At 37.9% G+C, this 20,625-nt stretch overlaps 2 protein-coding genes across 3 annotated transcripts in view; both read right to left on the bottom strand.

Annotated features, from left to right (window-relative positions):
• The window catches only part of PPP2R5A (protein phosphatase 2 regulatory subunit B'alpha), a 64,002-nt gene that overhangs the window by 29,284 nt on the left and 14,093 nt on the right, over positions 1 to 20,625 (bottom strand). The window lies entirely within an intron of this gene.
• LOC108301926 (thymosin beta-10-like) lies at positions 12,741 to 13,976 on the bottom strand. The gene has a single exon (XM_037737433.1). It carries the CDS (start codon positions 13,880 to 13,882, stop codon positions 13,748 to 13,750), a length of 135 nt encoding a protein of 44 aa, XP_037593361.1. The 5' UTR covers positions 13,883 to 13,976; the 3' UTR covers positions 12,741 to 13,747.

The raw sequence follows: 20,625 nt of genomic DNA, 5'->3' as shown, positions 1-20,625 counted from the left end.
ATCTTTACTGTACCTTTTCTTGTTTAGGTACACAAATACTTTTGCAAATTGCCTACAGTATTCAAAACAGTTGCACACCATACAGGTTTGCAGCCTAGAAGCAATAGGCTATACTCTACAGCCTAGATGTATAGTAGGCTATATACCATTTAGGTTTGTGGAATTATACCCTATGTTTGCACAATGACAAAACTGTCTAATGATGTACTTCTCAGTACTTAGCCCCATCGTTAAGCATAATCATATTAGGTTTAAGAACATGTCACATATTTTTTAAAAAACACTTTTTCTGGGCACCTAAATCTTGGGTCTCCTCCAAAAAGAAATTTATGTTTTTCATAGCGTATGCATTCAGCAATCCATTCCTTAGCCTAAAGATGCATTTAAATTTGTTTTTGTTTTTTCTCCCCCAGAATTACATCCCAGCATTGCATAATGCTTAGGTGGGACAGGTCACGACTGAATTTTCCCAAACATTAGATGTATTTAGAAGCAGTTAATATTATAACTCCATTGGCTCTGGGTTAAAACAGAAGTTTCCAATTCTTGATTATTTTAGGTATTATGGTACAGAAAGATCTTTTCCTATTACACCCTTCCCATAAGTATATAACATCTATTGGGCAGTCTGCTGTGCCACATATTAAGATACAGTACTAGCGCTAACGTCAGTACTTCCTTCATTCCAAAGACAATTCTAAGTGTTTTATATGTACTAATTTAAGTCTCCAACAATCCTTTAAAGCAAATTCTGAAAGTCAGAGATGATTTCCTGCCTTCAAAAGATTCCAAGCAAGTTGAGAAGGCAAGATACAGAACACAGAAAGTAATGCTATCAGGCAAAATGGAAAAGGCACTACGCCACAGTATGTATTTACCACATGTATACTGACTACTCTCCACACAATCTGAAATCAAAAAGAATTCCAGAGTGCTTACAAGATTAAATATAAACAGAAAAATTAAATGAGAATTAAATGCAAGAAAGTTTTACAAGGGTATGTGACTGCTATATTTAAGAGCTTTTTTGTTTGTTTGTTTGTTTTACTAAGTTTCTTGCCAGCTAAGGAAAAACGGTTGTGAAGAGTAGGCCAAACTCTAAACGGTTAAATGAGAGAAGAGATGCTGCTATCATCTACTGTTGGCTGGCCTACTTGTAGGTTCAAGACATGCAACATTTTTATATAGGTCAAAAACATTTTTATAGTAGTTATCCTAGTAAGAAAAGATGGTAATCATGGTTTTCATTATTTAAAAAATGATGAAATATTTTGCATTTGTAGATGTTTAATATGACCCAACTCAGGTACATTTCTGAAACAGTAACACTGAATTTTCTCATGAGAAAAACGAGCAGAAAATATAAATAGGTTAAAAAAAGATCAGCCTATCTTCTTGCTGTATTTCATAAACATGAGTAACAATCTGTAAGAAAAAGAACACATAGGCTGGGTGTGGTGGTTCATGCCTGTAATCCCAGCACTTTGGGAGGCTGAGGCAGGTGGATCACCTGAGGTCAGGAATTTGAGACCAGACTGGCCAACATGGTGAAACCCCATCTCTACTAAAAATACAAAAAAATTAGCTGTGCATGGTGGCGCATGCCTGTAATCCCAACTACTTGGGAGGCTGAGGCAGGAGAATCGCTTGAACCTGGAAAGTGGAGGCTGTAGTGAGCCCAGAATGTGCTGTTGCACTCCAGCCTGGGCAACGAGGTTTTCTTGAACTGATAAACTGATGACATATATCTGTTTTAAATGGATACTGATTTCTTCCAAAATGTGTAAATAAGTGAGTAAATAAGGGATGAGTATTTAAGGTCCTAATGATCTCTATTTAAATGAGGAGAATGGCCTACACATAAACCTATAAGTATACAGTTGATCTGCATTATCCATGGAGACAAGTTCCTGGACTCCCCCGGATACCAAAATCTGAGGATGCTTAAGTCCCTTATGTAAAATGGTATAATATTTGCATTAACCTATCTAATGCCTCCTGTATACTTTAAATCATGTCTATATTACTCATACCTAATACAATGTAAATACTATGTAAACAGTTGTTGTACTATATTAAATAAGGAATAATGACCTGAAAAAAAGTCTGTACATATTCTGTATAGACTCTTCCTCCCTCCCCTGGAGAATTTTTGATCCAGGGTTGGTTGAATCCACAAATGTGGAACCCACAGATATGGAAGGCCAACTGTATTTTGATCTTCCCAAGTATTTACCAAGGAGCAATTAAGACTACTGTCTACTATCATGGTATACCATGTTTAACAATTTCAAATGCCTGCAGTCTTTATGTTGCCACAAGGAAATTTGACTATACACTTAAGAATATATGTAATGACCTGCAGTATCAATTTGTAGTCATTGCTTCAGCAACACAGCTAAGGATTTATTAAAATCATTCTTCCAAAAATAAAAGATAAAAAAATTTTAAAAAGCATTATTCTAGAAAATGTCACTAAATCCACAATATAAAAAGCTCTGCATGAATATTACAAAAGGTACAACAAACTGTACAATCTAGAAATTATCTTTAAAAAATATATATGCTTTGCTAAATACATAATTAATTTAAATTTGGCTAAAATATGTGTTTTTAAAGCACATTTTAAACTGTATTTCAATGTATTATGACTGCTACTTGATCTCACTAAATAATTCTCATCACTGTAAAAATCCCTGCATGGCCTCATGCTAAGGGAGACTCAAGATAACTCTAGGGAAAGGCAGCATTTCATCTTTGGAGGATTATTAACAAACTTTTTAAAACTCACAAAAGCCCTGCTATTTTTTTCAGGATTATTAACAAACTTTTTAAAACTCACAAAAGCCCTGCTAGGTTTTTCCTAAATTCTTATTTTTTTTTTCAATATTCGGCTGACGCTTTTATTTATTTATTTATTTATTTATTTATTTATAGATGGAATCTCGTTCTGTCACCCAGGCTGGAGTACAGTGGCACAATCTCAGCTCACTGCAACCTCCGCCTCCTGGGTTCAGGCAATTCTCCTGCCTCAGTCTCCCAAGTAGCTGGGACTACAGGCACCCACCACCATGCCCGGCTAATTTTTGTATTTTTAGAAGAGACAGGGTTTCACCATATTGGCCAGGCTGGTTTCAAACTCCAGACCTTGTGATCCACCACCTTTGCCTCCAAAGTGCTGGGATTACAGGTGTGAGCCACTGCACCAGGCCCTGGCTCACATTTTTAAGAAGTATACTGCTCTCGTATACTGTTTTTCAAAGTGTAGGTTGCAAGCCAGGTCACAACCAGAGTTAAGGAAAAAAAATCAGAGTGTATTGCACATAAGGATATTATGTCATGGAAGTATGTAAGTTGTGAAATAAAATGTGTTTCTCACTATAGTCTGCAGTCAAAAAGAGTTTGAAAGCCACTGCTTTACAAAATGTAAAGTACTGCAAGAGCTCACATTATACAGCATGCCCAAGATCATAAAGCAAATTTGTACTCAAGCCAGGATTTAAACCACCTAGAATGTAAGGTGAACAAGTATGAGACTACTGTTTTTGAAATATCAAATGTTCCTTTAAAAGCTGTATTTTAAATCCTTACCCACTTAAAAAATTCACAGTACATATTAGTTAAAAATGGCAATTTTGTTTTTCTCCCCTTCCCTCTAAAATGAGAGTAGACCCCCTCCCTCCAAAAAAAAATAAAAACCCACAATAACAGAGAACAGAAGAACAGGCCCTTAGGCAAGAGACTTCCACAAATTTCAGGGAAAACTTTAAGCAGGTGAAGTGGTAACTGGCAAAACTAAGAGGAAGTCACATCCTAGAATAAACAGAAGGGGGATTACAGACAAGGGTCCTACAAAACTTCAGATTAGCTCAAGATTAAGAAATATCTAGGGAAACAGAGGAAGACATTAACTGAAATAGGTGGATTAAATAAAAGTCTAGACTTGCTAAAGAGTCTGCTATCCCACTCCAAAAGACAGTTAAGCATTCAGGCTTCAGGCGAAAGAAAATTAGAAGGTTCTTTCCTAAAGAAACTGAATAGTGCCAGAGAAGGATTCCTACCTTCTTCTAGCATTTAACTAGTTCCCTGGCCAAATTACTCTAAACAAAACCAGATAATCAATCAACCCCAACCAACTCTTACAGTAACTTTTTGTTTATCCAAACATATTAATGCAAAGTAAAAGATCACCAGACATTCAAGGAATGACCACAACATGACATAAAACCAAATACACAGAAAAACATGATTCCAAAGGGATAATTTAATACATCACTGAAAATTCAGCAGAAAAAAATAAAAGTTTTCAGATTAGACAACAATAACAATAAAAAAAAGTCACCCACAAAGGAATCAGAGGTTAAATATCCATGGAATTACTTATCAGTAAAAGTCATGCCAGAAGATAATGGGGCTATCCTATTAGAATTCTAATGGAATCTAGAACTCTAACTAGTCAACTATCAATTAAGTACAGAGGTTCAGGAAGGGTATTTTTAGACATGCAAATACTTGAGAAATTTACCATCCTCACTACCTTTCTTAGGAAATTATCTGAGATATAACGTAGCAGTAAGGGAGAAAAAGAAAGGAATGGACTCTAGGAACAGAGAAATCAACATAGCAAAGTAGTAAAAGACTAAAGAGCAAGTGGGCTAGATTACAGCAGGAGAAAAGAGGGCCCCAGAAGAGTGATCTCTAGGCAGGGTCAATAGAATATCTCATTACGTGAAGATTTGAGAGAGAAACTGAGAATATGTTAAAGGTACAAGAATAAAAAGGAGACAACTAGAAACTCCAGGAAAAACTAAAAAACTACAAGAAAAGAAACAACTATATTTTGTGGTTCTGGAACCTACACAAACACACAATATAAACCTCATCCACTGACTTCACTTTTAGAATTAATCACAAAGCTGATCATGGTGGTTCATGCCTGTAATCCCAACTACCTGGGAGATTCAGGTGGGAGGATCACTTGAGGCCAGGAGTTCGAGACCAGCCTGGGTAAAATAGTGAGACCTTGTTCTTAAAAAAAGAAAAAAATATCAGCCGGGCATGGTAGTACACACCTGTAGTCCCAGCTACTCAGGAAGGTGAGGTAGAGGATCCCTTGAGCCCAGAAGTCTGAGGCTGCAGTGAGCTATGATGGTGCCAACTGCATACCAGCAGCCTGGGCGCCTGAGTGAGACCTCGTCCCTTAAAAAAAAAAACAACTTGGCTGGGCGCAGTGACTCACACCTGTAATCCCATCATTTTGGGAGGCCAAAGCAGGCTGTTCACGAGGTCAAGAGATCAAGACCATCCTGACCAACACGGTGAAACCCCGTCTCTACTAGAAATACAAAAATTAGCTGGGTGTAGTGGTGTGCACCTGTAGTCCCAGCTACTGAGGAGGCTGAGGCAGGAGAATTGCTTGAACGCAAGAGGCAGAGGTTGCAGTGAGCCGAGATCTCGCCACTGCACTCCAGCCTGGCAACAGAGCGAGACTGTCTCAAAACAAACAAACAAAACATTAACTTATAAATTATAGAAATTTAATTATGGTTATAGAAAATAAATGATATCAACCTTAAAAATGTAAAGGTGAAGGTTAAAGAAGAGGAGAAACTGTGGGGCACTTACCTTTCCAACTTAACTATTAATCCCTTTTTTGTATGGCTGATTCCATTCATACCGACACTTAAAGGTCTCTGAATGGCCTGTTTGCACATGCACTGATTGGAATGCACTCTCATCATTCTTCATTCTCTTCAGAAACAAAGACAATGACCATCCAAACATGAACCGATGAGAAAATCTTTAATGGGTTTCAAGAATATCAGGACCATTAAACATGATTATATACTTTGCTGTTAGAGAATCGAAGTACATTGACCTAAAACCATTACGTATTTACAAAACTTCCCTTGTTCAAATTCCATGTTTATAGTACAAGTACTACACTTGTACTATAGTACATGTTTGGTTGATCATTATCTTTGCTTCTGAAGAGAATGAAGAAGAATGATGAGAGTGCATTCCAATCAGTGCATGTGCAAATAGGCAATTCAGAGATCTTTAAGAATCAGTATGAATGGAATCAGTGATGAGGGAGTAACAGTTAAGTTGGAAAGGTAAGTGCCCCACAGTTTCTCCTCTTCTTTCACTAAACTTCACTTTTACATTTTCAAAGTTGATATCATTTATTTTCTATAACCATAATTAAGTTTCCTATTAATTTAAAAGTTAATGTTTTGTTTGTACTATAAGCATGGAATTTGAACAAGGGAGTGTAATACTTCTGAAATTTGTCCCCAGATTGACACTTCTCAAGGCTTAATATACTTCTCCTGTGAATGTAGGCTGGCCCTTATAGCCTGCTTCTAGGGAAGAAAGGATTTTGGAAGTTATACGACATGACTTCCAAGGATAGGTCATAACAGATGTGACTTCCAAAGTTGATTCTTCGTGGAAAGATCCAGAGCTACAAAAGTCCTCAAAGTATACGAGGCATACCTCAGAGATACTGCAGGTCTGGATCTAGACCATTGCAATAAAACAAGTATTACAACAACATAAATCACATGAATTTTTTGGTTTCCTAGTGCATAAAGTTATGTTTTCACGATATTGTAGTCTATTAAGAGTATAATAGCATTATGTCTTAAAATACATATACATACCCCAATTGAAAATACTTTATTGCAGCTGGGCATGGTGGCTCATGCCTGTAATCCCAGCACTTTGGGAGGACAAGGCAGGTGGATCACCTGAGGTCAGGAGTTCGAGACCAGCCTGACCAACATGAAGAAACCCCCTCTCTACTAAAAATACAAAATTAGCCAGGCATGGTGGCATATGCCTGTAGTCCCAGCTACTTGGGAGGCTGAGGCAGGAGAGTCGCTTGAACCCAGGAGGCGGATGCTGTGGCGGGCCGAGATCACGCCATTGCACTCTAGCCTGGGTGTAAAACTTCATCTGAAAAAAGAAAATACTTTATTGCTTAAAAACGTTAATGATCATCTAAGCCTTCACTAAGTCATAATCTTTTTGCTGATGGATGGTCTTGCCTCAGTGTTGATGGCTGCTGACTGATCAGGGTGGTGGTTGCCGAAGGTTTGGTGGTGGCTGTGGCAATTTCTTAAAAGAGGACAAAAAGTTTGCCACATTAATTGACTCTTCCTTTCATGAAAGACTTCTCTGTAGCATGTGATGCTGTTTCACAGCATTTTACCCACAGTAAAACTTCTTTAAAAAATTGTAGTCAACCCTCTTAAACCCTGCAGCCACTTTATCAACGACGTTTATGTAATGTTCTAAATCCCCTGTCATTTCAACAAAATTCACAGCATCTTCATGAACCATAGGTTCTATCTCAAGAACACTTTCTTTGCTTATCCATAAAAAGCAACTCCTCATCCATTCAAGTTTGGTTTTTCTTTTTCCCTTTTTTTTTTTTTTTTTTTAGACAAGGTCTCGCTCTGTCACTCAGGCAGGAGTGCAGTGGTGTGATCACAGCCTACTGCAGCCTTAACCTTCTGGACTCAGACAACCCTCCCACCTTAGCCCCCTGAGTAGTTGGGACCACAGGCGCACAGCACCACACTCGGCTAATGCTTGTATTTTTTGTATAGATGGGGTCTCACCATGTTGCCCAGGATGGTCTCCAACTCCTGGACTCAAGCGATCCACCCACCTCAGCCTCCCAAACTGCTGGGATTACAGGCATGGGCCACCACACCCAGCCCCATTCAAGTTTTATGATAAGACTGCAGCAGTTCAAGCCTACCTTCTAGTTCTCTTGCTGTTTCCACCACACCTGCAGTTACATCCTCCACTGAAGTCTTGAATCCTCAAAGTCATTCATGAGTGTTAGATTTCTTCCAAAATTCTGTTAATGTGGGTATTTTGACTTTTTCCCATGAATCATGATGTTCTTAGTAGCACCTAGAATGATTAATCCTTTCCAGAAGGTTTTCTATTTACTTTGCCCAGATCCATCAGAAGAATCATCTGTGGCAGCTACAGTGTTATCAATTGTACTTCTTAAGACAAAAGTCAAAACTAGGCCTTGATTCAAGGCTGCAGAATGGACACTGTGTTAACAAGCATGAAAGCATTCATCGCCTTGTCCATTTCCATCAGAGATCTTGGGTGATGAGGTACAATGTAAGTGAGTAGTAAAATTTTGAAAAGAATCTTTTTTTTTTTGAGCAGTAGGTCTCAACGGTGGGCTTAAAATATTCAGTGAACCATGCTGTAAACAGATACTCTCTCATCCAGTCTTTGTTGTTCCATTTATAGAGCACAGGAAGAGTCGATTTAGCATAATTCTTAAGGGCCTTGTGATTTGAGAGATGGTTAATGAGCACTGGCCTCAACTGAAAGTCACCACCTGCATTAGCCTCTAATAAGAGAGTCAGCCTGTCCCTTGAAGCTTTGAAGCCAGGCATTGACTTCTCTTGATACAAAAGTCCTAGATGGTGGCCGGGCACAGTGGCTCATGCCTGTAATCCCACCACTTTGGAAGGCCAAGGTGGGCGGATCACTTGAGGTCAGGAGTTCAAGGCCACCCTGGCCAATAAGGTGAAACTCCGTGGTCTATTAAAAATACAAAAACTAGCTGGGCAAGGTGGTGGACACCTGTAATCCCAGCTACTCAGGAGGCTAAGGCAGGAGAATCATTTGAACCCAGGAGGCAGTAAGATGAGATCATGCCACTGCACTTCAACCTAGATGACAGAGCAAGACTCTGTCTCAAAAAAAAAAAAAGAAAAAGAAAAAGAAAAAAAAATCCTAGTTGGCATCTTATCCCAAAAGAAGGCTATTGGTCTACATCAATGATCGTAGTCAGATCTTCTGGATAACTTGCTGCAGATTCTACTTCAGCACGCAGCCTCATCTTGCACTTTCATTTTATGGAGATGGTGTCTTTCCTTAAACCTCTCGAACCAATCTCTGTTAGCTTCAAACTTTTCTTCTGCAACTCCCTCACTTTTCTCAGGCTTCCAGAATTGAAGTGAGGGCCTTGTTCTGGATTAGGCTTTGGTTAAAAGAAATGTTATGGCTGTTTGATCTTCTATCTAGACCACTCAAACATTCTCCATATCAGCAATAAGGCTATTTTGCTTTCCTATCTTTCATGTGGTCACTGGAGAAGCACTTCTAATGTCCTTCAAGAGCTTTTCCTTTGCATTCACAACTTAGCTATTTGGTACAAGAGGCCTAGCTTTTGGCCAATCACAGCTTTTCAACATGCCTTCCCCACTAAGCATAATCATTTCTGGCTTCTGATTTCAAGTGAGATGTGAGACTCTTCCTTTTACGTCAACACTTAGCAGCCATTGCAGAGTTATTTAATTGGTCTACTCTCAATGTTGTTGTGTCTCAGGGAATAGGGAGGCCCAAGGAGAGGGAGAAAGACCAGGAAGTGCCCAGTTGGTGACGCTGTCAGAACACAAACAACGCCTATTGATTAAGTTTGACATCTTATATGGGTGTGGTTTATGGTGCCCCAAAATAATTACAATAGTAACATTAAAGATCACTGATCGGAGACCACCATAACAGATATAATAATGAAATGTTTGTAATATTGTGAAAATCTCCAAAATGTGACACAGAGACACAAACTGAGTACACGCTATTGGAAAAATGGGACCAACAGACTTACGCAATGCAGGTTTGCCACTAACCTTCCATTTGTTTTAATAAAATGAAACCCACAATATCTGGGAAATGCAATAAAGTGAGGCACAGAACAATGAGATGCACTTGTATGTATACTTCATATTTATATAAATCTAAAATATCAGAGAAATAATAAAATCTACATAGTTGAGTATACAGCCTGGCTTATTTCAGTGACTCATTCAATATTAGCAAACTTTGTAAGAACTTTTTGAAGTAAATTAGAATCTTTAGGAAAATATTGCAAAGAAGTTTTACATTACATTCTTTAATGTCAATTTATGAAACTTACATAGGAAGACCATACAACTAGATTAAGAGATCTTTAAGTTTGGGTGTTTTAACTCTGTATTACGTATATCTGACTACAGAAATGTCATGGAAAATGAAACCTCATACTCAACCACACAGGGATGTTAGTTCACCCTCAAAAGAGAATAAATCCAGTTTCCCGAGAAGCATAGTGCTCATGATGAATTTTCAATGTCTGAGTCTATTCCTCTGCCTTACAAACTCAGATACATTTTTAAAACCATATATAATATAAATATAAATTCCCCCAAGCACATAAGACAGTAATAAATACCTATTAATTCAGGATGAGAAACTATTCCCCACATACTATATTAGAATATTCTGATTATGTGTTCCCATAGGAAGACTTAAAAAACAAGCCAAATCATAAGCATAATGATGCCTGGGGTATTCATTTTCTATTCTTAGTAACAAATTATCCTAAAATTCTGTGGCTTAAAACAACTATTAGGCTGGGCATGGTGGCTTACGCCTGTAATCCCAACACTTTGGAAGGCTGAGGCAGGAGAACTGCTTGGGCCCAGGAGTCGAAGACCAACTTGGGCAACACAGCAAGAACTTGTCTCTACAAAAAATTTAAAAATTAGCCAGACTTAGCCAGGCATGGTGGCTCATGCCTGTAATCTCAGCATTTTGGGAGACTGAGGCGGGTGGATCACTTGAGGTCATGAGTTTGAGATCAACCTTGCCAATATGGTGAAACCCCATCTCTACTAAAAATACAAAAAAATTAGCCAGACGTGTGTGGCACACACTTATAGTCCCAGCTCCTAAGGAGGCTGGGGCAGAATTGTTTCAACCTGGGAAGCAGAGGTTGCAGTGAGTCAAGATCAAGCCACTGCCCTTCAGCTTGGGCATTGCAGTGAGACTCTATCTCAAAAAAAAAAAAGAAAGTTAGCCAGACTTGGTGGCACATACCTGTAGATCCAGCTACTTGGAGGCCGATGTGGGAGGACTGCCTGAGGCCAGCAGGCAGAGGCAGCAGTGAGCTGTGATCATGCCACAGCACTCCAGCCTGGGCAAAAAAGCAAAAACCCATCTTAAAAAACAAAACAAAAAAACTACCTTTCTTTGTGTCAGGGATTCAGAAAGGACAGAACAGGGATAGCTTATCTCTGCTCCATGATGTCTAAGGCCTCAGCTAAAGGACAAGAAAGATAGAGGATGGGATTTTGAGAAAGCCAAATCACTCATATGTCTGGTAGTTGATGGCTTTCGGCTGACAGACTAGCTGGGGCTACTACCAGAACCTCCAACATACAGTCTCTCCATGTGGTCTGAACTCCCTCATAATATGGTGACTGTGTTCCAAGGGCAAGGAATCTGAGAAGTCTAACGAAAAAAAGCAAGAATTACATTCTTATGAATACACTTATAAAACATTCTTGAAATGCGTGAAAGAGACAAAGAAATGGAGATATACTAAATTCATGGATGAGAAGAATCAACGTTTTCCCCAATGAATCTACAGAAGGAAAGTAATTCAGGTTAAATTCTCAATAGAGTATTTTGGTAGAACCATTAGAGTTGTTCTTAAAAATTCATCTGGAAAAATAAAAGTGCCAAGAATAGCCAAGATGATTTTTAAGATGCAGAAGGGAAGAGTCATCTTACCACATTTACTAATTAAAACCATATGGTGTTGTGCAGGAATTCATAGACGACCGGGGAAAACAAATAAGGCATTTAAAAACATATCAGTGTACACATACAAAAGGTTACTATATAACAGAGTTGGTGGTTTTAAGTTAGTAGGAAATATTTAAAATTCAATAAATTATTCCAACTATTCATATGAAAAAAAATTAGATCCTTCCTTCACACAAAAAAATTAGTTCCAAGAGAATTAAAAAAAACTAAATGTGGACAAAGAAATTGGTATACAGAAGGTACAAATGAACACCTACAAATCATTAAGGAAAAAACCCAAAATCTATGGGAAAAAAAGATCACATGAAACATAAATGACCAATAATCATATGAAAAGATATTCAACCACACTGGTAAACAGAAAAATGTAAGTATGTATAAACAGTGTACATGAATTTATACATGAAATGTCACACATCACTTACCCAATGGGTATTGGGTAAGAATGACAAAAAGTGTGGGCAAGACTTCTTCCAGCAGACTAACCCTCCCTACGTACTTTTTAGTGTAAACTACTAAAAGCTAAACAAAATACAGAAAACAATTGTTTTCAGATACTGGAAGACAGGTAATACAGAACTATGATGCCTGTGTGAAGGAAAACAAAGCACCACCACTGCACCAGCTCCTATCTGCTAGGGCTCTTCTGACAGAGAAAGCACAGGAAAAAGAAACCCTAAAAGAACAAGCAGATTTAATGAGCAAAATAAAGACTGGCAATCAGGGCTACTGAGGTGGCTAGAATTTGCATAGAAAAGTACTAAAGAAAAGGCAACTATACAGACAAGGAACTTTCTATTTTCCTTATTTATATTGAAGTGATAATTTTTCTTTTATTCTATTTATGTAACAAATCATTTTTTGAATGTAAACCAGCCTTGCATTCCTGGCATAAATCCTACATGATCAAAATATTTCATTCTATTTATATATTTCTAAATTCAATTTGTTAAGATTTTATATACAATTTAAAAATGTATGTTCATAAGGGATATTGGTCTATAATTTCTTTTAATTTCCTCGTTGGGGTTTTAAATTAGGATTTAGTCAAATAGATATATAACTATTCAGATTTTTGTTTCTTCTTGTGTCCGTTTCAGAAAGTTGTTTATTTCAAGGAATTTTTCCATTTCCTCTTAGGTTTTCAGATTTATTGGCATGATTACATACCTGAAAGCTATGAAGTCCCAGGTAAGGCGAAGGTACTAATTACTACTACAAAAAAAGCTAAAATACTAGTCCAGAGGGAGATCAACTTCTGATAAGACAAGGAGAGAAGTTCCACAGACCTACTCACCAGGGCAACTGATAGAAGTTATGTTTAAAACAGCCATTTACAGCCTGTGAAATGGTCCTAAGGGCAAATAGCAAAAAACATCTACTAAGGAATAGCTATGAAAAGTCGGTTAGAATAGCAAGAGCTAGTAGTACAGTCATGCATGAACATCATGAATATATTATACAAACTTAGATGGTACAGCCTATTACACATCTAGGCTTTATGGTAGAGCCTACTGCTCCTAGGCTACAAACCTGTAAGCATGCTACTGTACTAAATACTATAGGCAACTGTAACACAATGGTATTTGTGTATTCAAATATAGAAAGGTACAGTAAAAAATATGATATGAAAGATTTAAAAATGGCACATTTGTGCAGGACAATTAACATGAATAGAGCCTACAAGACTGGAAGTTGCTCTGGATGAGTCAGTGAGTAAGTGGTGAGTGAATGTGAATGTGAAGGCCTAGGACACTACTGTATACTATTACAGACTTTATAAACTGTACACTTAGGCTACCCTAAATTTATTTAAAACATTTTCTTTCTCCAGTAATAACCTTAGCTTAGTGTAACTTTTTTTTCTTTTTGCCATGAGGTGTGTTTATTTTCATTATTCATACAAATTATTTTCTATAATATTCTGGGACAAACCAGAGAATTTGACAGTCCAATTGGGGGTTCCTTTAGAGACCCACAGACCGGTGGTATCGCAGAGTGCCCAGGTTCACAGTGCAGTTTGTGACTCATGTCCATCTCGCAGGTGGCTCTTTCTCCATAACAGGACTAGGGTCTTGAAGATGACAGGGGCAGGAAATCCTCCAGGCTCTTAGGAAATTCCACTCTGTCTCTCCTGCTCAACGGTCTCTTCGGTTGGCAGAGTGTTCTTCTCCTGAGTCTCCGTTTTCTTCAGCTTGGCCTTATCAAAGTTGGCGATTTCCCCCATGTCTGGTTTGTTTGCCATTTTCTTTTTCTTTTTCTTTTTTTTTTGAGATGGAGTCTCACTCTGTTGCCAGGCTGGAGTGCAGTGGCATGATCTCGGCTCACTGCAACCTCCCCCTCCCTGGTTCAAGCGATTCTCCTGCCTCAGCCTCCCAAGTAGCTGGGATTATAGGCATGTGCCACCACACCCAGCTAATTTTTGTATTTTCTTTTTAGTGGAGACAGAGTTTCACCATGTTGGCCAGGATGGTCTTCATTTCCTGACCTTGTGATCCACCCACCTCGGCCTCCCAAAGTGCTGGAATTACAGGTGTGAGCCACTGTGCCTGTCCCCTTGTCTGTCATTTTCTTAAAACAATCAGTAAAGTCCCCCTCCAAGCCCAGGCTCCTGATGCTCCCCCTACCGTAAGTTTTTTACTTACGTAAACTTTAAAATTTTAACTTTTTGACTCTTTTGCAATAACATAGCTTAAAACACACGTCGTACAGCTGTATAAAAATATTTTTTCTATCAGTATTCTATACGTTTTCTATTTTTCAGACTTTTTAACTTTTTAAACTTTTCAATTAAAAACTAAGACACAAACACACATTAGCTTAGGCCTACACAGGGTCAGGATCATCCACATCACTGTCTTTCATATCTCCACATCTCCTTCTAGAATACCTCCTGAAGGATCTGCCTGAGGCTGTTTTACAGCTAACTTTTTTTTTTAATAAGTAGTACACCATAAAATAAAAATAGTATAATAAATACATAAGCCAGTAACATTTATTATCAAGTATTATGTATTCCACATAATTGTATGTGCTATACTTTTATATGACAGTACAGTCAGTTTATTTACACTGGCATCACCATAAACACGTGAGTTATGTGCTATGAGTTAAAGCTATATCACTAGGGGATAGGAATTTTTCAGCTTCATTGTAGTATTATGGGACCACCATCCTATATACCATGTCATGGACCAAAACATCATTATGCAGCACATGACTGTATTTTAACCAAGACAGCTCCTTCCCCCTTGGTTCAGCTACAGAGAAACTCCACTTCAAAGAGGTGCAGCCAAGGACACATGGATCCCACTACGTCTAGCTCCCAGACATCTTTAGATAAGGAGTAGGACACATCGGCATTTCTCATCCTTTCCACAGCTACTTATTGTTGCTGAGGATAAGTTCTAGACAAGTGCATCTGAAAGGCAGGCCTCCTTTCTTCTGCCCAACCTCCACACATGCTACAGAGGCTCTACCTTTTGTGCAGCACTGCTAAAATTACTGGGGCCTCAACTACCTTAGCTCTGGCCCATAAAGTATTGATTCCACACTGGAGGAGGCAAGCCAAAAAGACCTCAGATTACTGCTCCCACTTCCCCCAACTGCTCAGCTCCTAAAGCAGGCTTTCAGAGAGAAGCATACCATTGTCCCTACCCCCAGCTCAGAGCCCTGACTCTTGAGATTCTGCTTGGGGGGAGAAGTACCACAACAACTGACTTCTTTACAACAGGGCATTTTAAAAAATGTTCAAGCCTAAGGGTGCTCTAAGAACAGTAGAGGTTTTGGTGAAAGATAATGGGGAGATCTGTAAATTCAATGAGGACACAGACTAAACTGTAGGCCAGTTATTGTTCAGGAGAGACAAAAAACAAAAACAAACAACAACAACAACAAAAAAAAAAAACAGAAGCATGGAGGCCTCCTGTTGTTAGAACAAATACCACATACTGACCTTGGGAACTACGCCTTCAAAGGAGCCTGGATTTGATTGGATTAGTTTGTAGAACAATGTGTGCACCAAAGCATTATTGAAAACAATTGAGCAATCAGCTGAAAATCAATGGAACTTAACAGCTGGAAGTACGGTCAGGAAAAGACAGAGAACCTGCCAAAACCACTGTCATCCCAAGGTGCCTGGACATACTCAAAGCTGCACCTCTCTGAGGAAGAGGATCAGAGGCTTCTGATATATACACAGATGGGGGAAACTACACTCACTCACTTTGGGGGGCAGAGGCAGGTAGATCACAAGGTCAGGAGATCGAGACCATCCTGACCAACACGGTGAAACCCCATCTCTACTAAAAATAGAAAAATTAGCCAGGCATGGTGGTGTGCGCCTGTAGTCCCAGCTACAGCAGGCGCTGAGTCAAGAGAACAGCTTGAACCCTGGAGGCTGGGGTTGCAGTGAGCTGAGATCGTGCCACTGCACTCTAGCCTGGGCAACAGAGTGAGACATGTCTCAAAAAAAAAAAAAAAAGGAGAAGGGGGCATGGTAGCACGTACCTGTAGGCTCAGTTACTTGAGATGCTGAGGCAATGAGGATCCCACTGAGCCCAGGAGTTAGCCGCCACTGTGTATTATTACAGCATCTGTGAACAGCCACTGCACTGAAGCATGGGCAACACAGTGAGACCCTCATCTCTTAGAAAAGAGAAGTTAAAACATTTCTGGGAAAGTCACAAATATGTGGGAATTAAATTATACTTAAATAACTAAAGTGTCAAAGAAGAAACCTAAAACAAAATAAAAAACATGCTGAGACAAATGAAAATAAAGACATGCCAAAACTCAAGCGTGTTCTAAGGGAAAGATATAGCTATAAATGTCTATACAGGAAAGCACAAAAGATCTTAAATCAATAACCTAATCTTTGCAATTTTAAGTGACCCAATAACGGCCGAAACAATCCTGAAAATGAAAAACAAACTAGGAAGATTCATGCTATCCCATTTCAAAACTTACTACATAAAACAAGTAATCAAGACAGTGTGGTACTGACACAAGAACAGACATATAGATCAATGGGATAGAACTGAGAATCCAGAAATAAAACCATGTGCTAATTTTCAACAAAAGAGCCAAGACCATCTAATGGGGAAAGAAGTATTTTCAACAAATGGTGAGGAGATAAATGTGATAGCTACATGCAAAAGAATGAATTTGAATCCTTACATCATACCCTATATAAAAATTAACTCAAAATGGCCAAAGACCTAAATGTAAAGGTTAAAATTACAAAATTCTTAGAGAAAAAACATAGGAGTAGATCTTCATAGCCTCACATTTGGGAAAAGATCCTTAGATATGACTCCAAAAGCATGAGTAACAAGAAAAAAGAAAATTTAGGCTTAATCAAAATTTGAAACGTTTGTACTTCAAAGGACACCACCAAGAAAGTGAAAAGACACAGGGACTTATATCAAGTATATATAAAGAATTCTTACAACTCAATGATAAAAAGACAACGATTCAAAAGTGGGCAAAGGATCTAAAGGGCCATTTCTCCAAGACATACAAATGGCCACTAAGCATGTTAAAAGAGACATCAGTCATTGGGGAAATGCAAATCACAACCACAAGGAGATACTACTTCACATCCATTAGGATGGCTATAATCAAAAAGTCAAAATAACAAGTAATGGTAAGGATGTGGAGCGATGAGAACCCTCATATACCACAAGTGGGAGTGTAAAATAGTACAGCCACTATGGAAAAAAGTGTGGCAGTTTCTCAAGTGACTAAGCCCAGAATTACCTTATGACCAAGCAGTTCCACCCCTACGTGTATACAAAAGAGAAATGAAAATGTATGTCCACACAAAAACTTGTATACAAATGTTCAAAGCAGCATTATTCATAACTGAACAGTACAAACAATCAAAATGTCTATCAAGTGAGGAATGGGTAAATAAAATGTGGTATAACATACAATAGAATACTATTCAGCCACAAAAAGGAATGAAGCACTAACACATGCTATAACATGAATAAATCCTTAACATTATGCGAGTAAATGAAAGAAGCCAACTACGAAAGACCACATATTATATTATTCCATTCACATGAAATGTCCAGAATAGGGAAATTTAGAGATGGAAAGTAAATTAATGGTTGCTTAGAGAATCCCTAAAGGAATAGGGGGTGACAGCTAAAGGACATGGTATTTCTTTTTAAGATGATGAAACTATTCCAAAATTGACTGTGGTAGCTGCACATATCTGTGAATGTACTAAAAGCCATGGAATTGTATACTTTAAATGGGGAATTACATGGTATATGAATTATATCTTAATAGAGCTGTTTTTAAAATTTAGTCTAGTTCTGGTCTCTAAAATACTTTCATATCAAATACCCAAAACATTGCTGAGAGTAAAAGTTTAAAGATCAATTGCAGCAATGCCACTGACCAATAATCACATAAACTTCATTCCACCACCAAAGAGTATACAACACAGAATCCACTAGTTTTGTCTTTATGGTGCCTATGATTTATAACGCTAAATTAATTAATAAAAATTTTCAAGGAACATGTAAATGAAATCCCAAAACCAACACTTAAAATGAAAAAGAGGTAGTAATAATAGCTTATTAAGATGGCCACAGAGGGTTGGTTTTAAGAACAGTTCACCAAACATTTTTTAATGCAATACAATAATTTGTAGTTTTCCCCTATAATGTGGTTTTAATCATACTGCTTCAAATGTATCTTCCCAGAAAATCTAGTCTATATTCATTTCTCTTAAGATATCAAATACCAAGTAAAAGAACACTGAAATCTTAATATGTTCATTATCATAAACCCTTCCTCTTCTTGCCCATCTTAAGTCAGTGATAAACTAAACTTCTGAGGTGACAACCAAGTTATTTCAAGTTGTTCAATGTTAATCCTCTATATTTAAGAATAAATAATTTGAAGTAGCAGGTATCATTTGTAACAAATAATAATTTCATAGCTGTAATTTTCCTTAGGGGAAAACATCCCTAATTACTGCTGCTAACATACTTGAAATCTAAAGTAAGATCTCATATAGGATTCATGCTACAAATTATAGAACAAGCACCGTATCATAGCAACCCAGCAATACCACTACAGTGACACGCTGAGGATGCAATCCAAGATTCTAATTTAAGAAACTGGCACAGAATATAGGACATGTAGCTTTTTTTGGCAATACCCCTAGAACATTAATAACTAAGAATCTAAAATCAGCTTTTATTTGAAACTTTAGAGAGCAGACATATAAAGTAACAATGGAAACGTTTATTAACAAATGATTCATAGCACTGTGACTAAATATGGCTTATTAAGATTCTGTGATTTCATTAAAATTGAAAATGGTGGGAAAAAATTGTAGACAACAATTTTAAGAAATTTGAATACATACATACTACAAGTTTGAGAATGTTCTAATATATAAATGTATTATTTTAAGAAAAACCCTACAATACTAAAACTTTCAAGAACATAAATATGTTCATGCTTTAATCAACTGTCATTCAAATATAAGTATATATGTTATTACTGCTATTTTTTATTTCAAAAAAATTAACTGGGCCGAGCATGGTGGATCACGCCTGTAATCCCAGCACTTTGCGGGGCTGAGGAGGGCAGATCACTTGAGGCCAGAGTTTGAGACCTGCCTGGTCCACATGGCAAAACCCTGTCTCTACTAAAAATACAAAAATTAGCCAGGCATAGTGGCTCACACCTGTAATCCCAGCTACTCAGGAGGCTGAGACAGGAGAATTGCTTGAACTCAAGAGGCAGAAGTTGCAGTGAGCCAAGATCACACCACTGCACTCTAGCCTGGGCAACAGAGTAAGACTCTGTCTCAAACAAACAAACAAAAACAAGGTGTTCAAGTCTCTAGAAGCAGGACCTACACTCTACAGACATCCCACTTCTTTCTACCATTATCACAGATGGGCTTTGGGATGGTGGCTGTGGGGAAATCCAAGAACCCTGGAAATTATATAAAATATATATATTTTAAAATGGCAATTCCTTAAATTAAATTTTCCAAGAGATCCACATATAATCTCCATGAAATTAAATATTTGTACTCCTAGAAATTATTTCCTTCCTTTGAAATATAAGAAACTTATCACCAAGGTTTCAAATGAGTTGGTTCAGTAAAAAAGAAAAAGTTTATCCAGGAACAATTCTAAATTGATTCTAATATTTTTCATGCTGAAATTTGCTATTCTATTAAGTGAAAATAAGAGGCTACAGAATAGCATACATAGCATGATCCCACTGATGAGAAAATACAGGAAGATGCGCAAGAATTTAAGAGAGGTTTCCCCTAGGTGGGAACTTTTACTTTCTACCATTATAAGATTGTCCTTTGAGTTGTGTTAACAGTAAGTCCATAAGTTTTTATAAAAATAATAATAAAATGGGGTAGTTTAAAATATGACACTTCTCATTACACATTCTTTAAATGAGTTTATTTTAGAAAACCATGAAAACTGAGGTTAGCTTATGACTCACACCAAGTATTGTATTATAACCTAAAATAGTAATTCCTGTTCTATAGAAGAACTTACTTCTCTACATCTTAAAAAGAATTAGTTCTTAAAAATATACAGAGAGTATCCAGGTGATCCAAATTAAAAACAGGTTATCAAAATAGGTAAATACCAAAACCAGTGACTAGATACACAGGAGCTAGGTGTATTTTTCCCTTTCCTACATGAATAATCAAAATTTCTTAGGGGCCAGCCACGGCAGCTCACTCCTGTAAGCCCTGCACTTTAGGAAGCCAAGGCAGCCGGATCACTAGAGATCATGAGTTCAAGATCGGCCTGGCCAACATGGCGAAACCCTGTCTCTACTAAAAATACAAAAATTAGGTGGTTGTGGTGGTGGGTGCCTGTAATCCCAGCTTCTCAGGAGGCTGAGGCAAGAGAATTGCTTGAACCCAGGAGGCAGAGGTTGCAGTGAGCATAGATCGCATCACTGCACTCCAGGCTGTGAGAC

The sequence above is a fragment of the Cebus imitator genome, unplaced genomic scaffold (genome assembly GCF_001604975.1).
Source record: "Cebus imitator isolate Cc_AM_T3 unplaced genomic scaffold, Cebus_imitator-1.0 Scaffold38, whole genome shotgun sequence".
Taxonomy (NCBI): Eukaryota; Metazoa; Chordata; class Mammalia; order Primates; family Cebidae; genus Cebus; species Cebus imitator.
This window is presented reverse-complemented; position numbering and strand designations above follow the sequence as displayed.

Excerpts from the sequence above, each read along its gene's own strand:
- LOC108301926 (XM_037737433.1), bottom strand. The coding sequence starts at position 13,882 with ATGGCAAACAAACCAGACATGGGGGAAATCGCCAACTTTGATAAGGCC.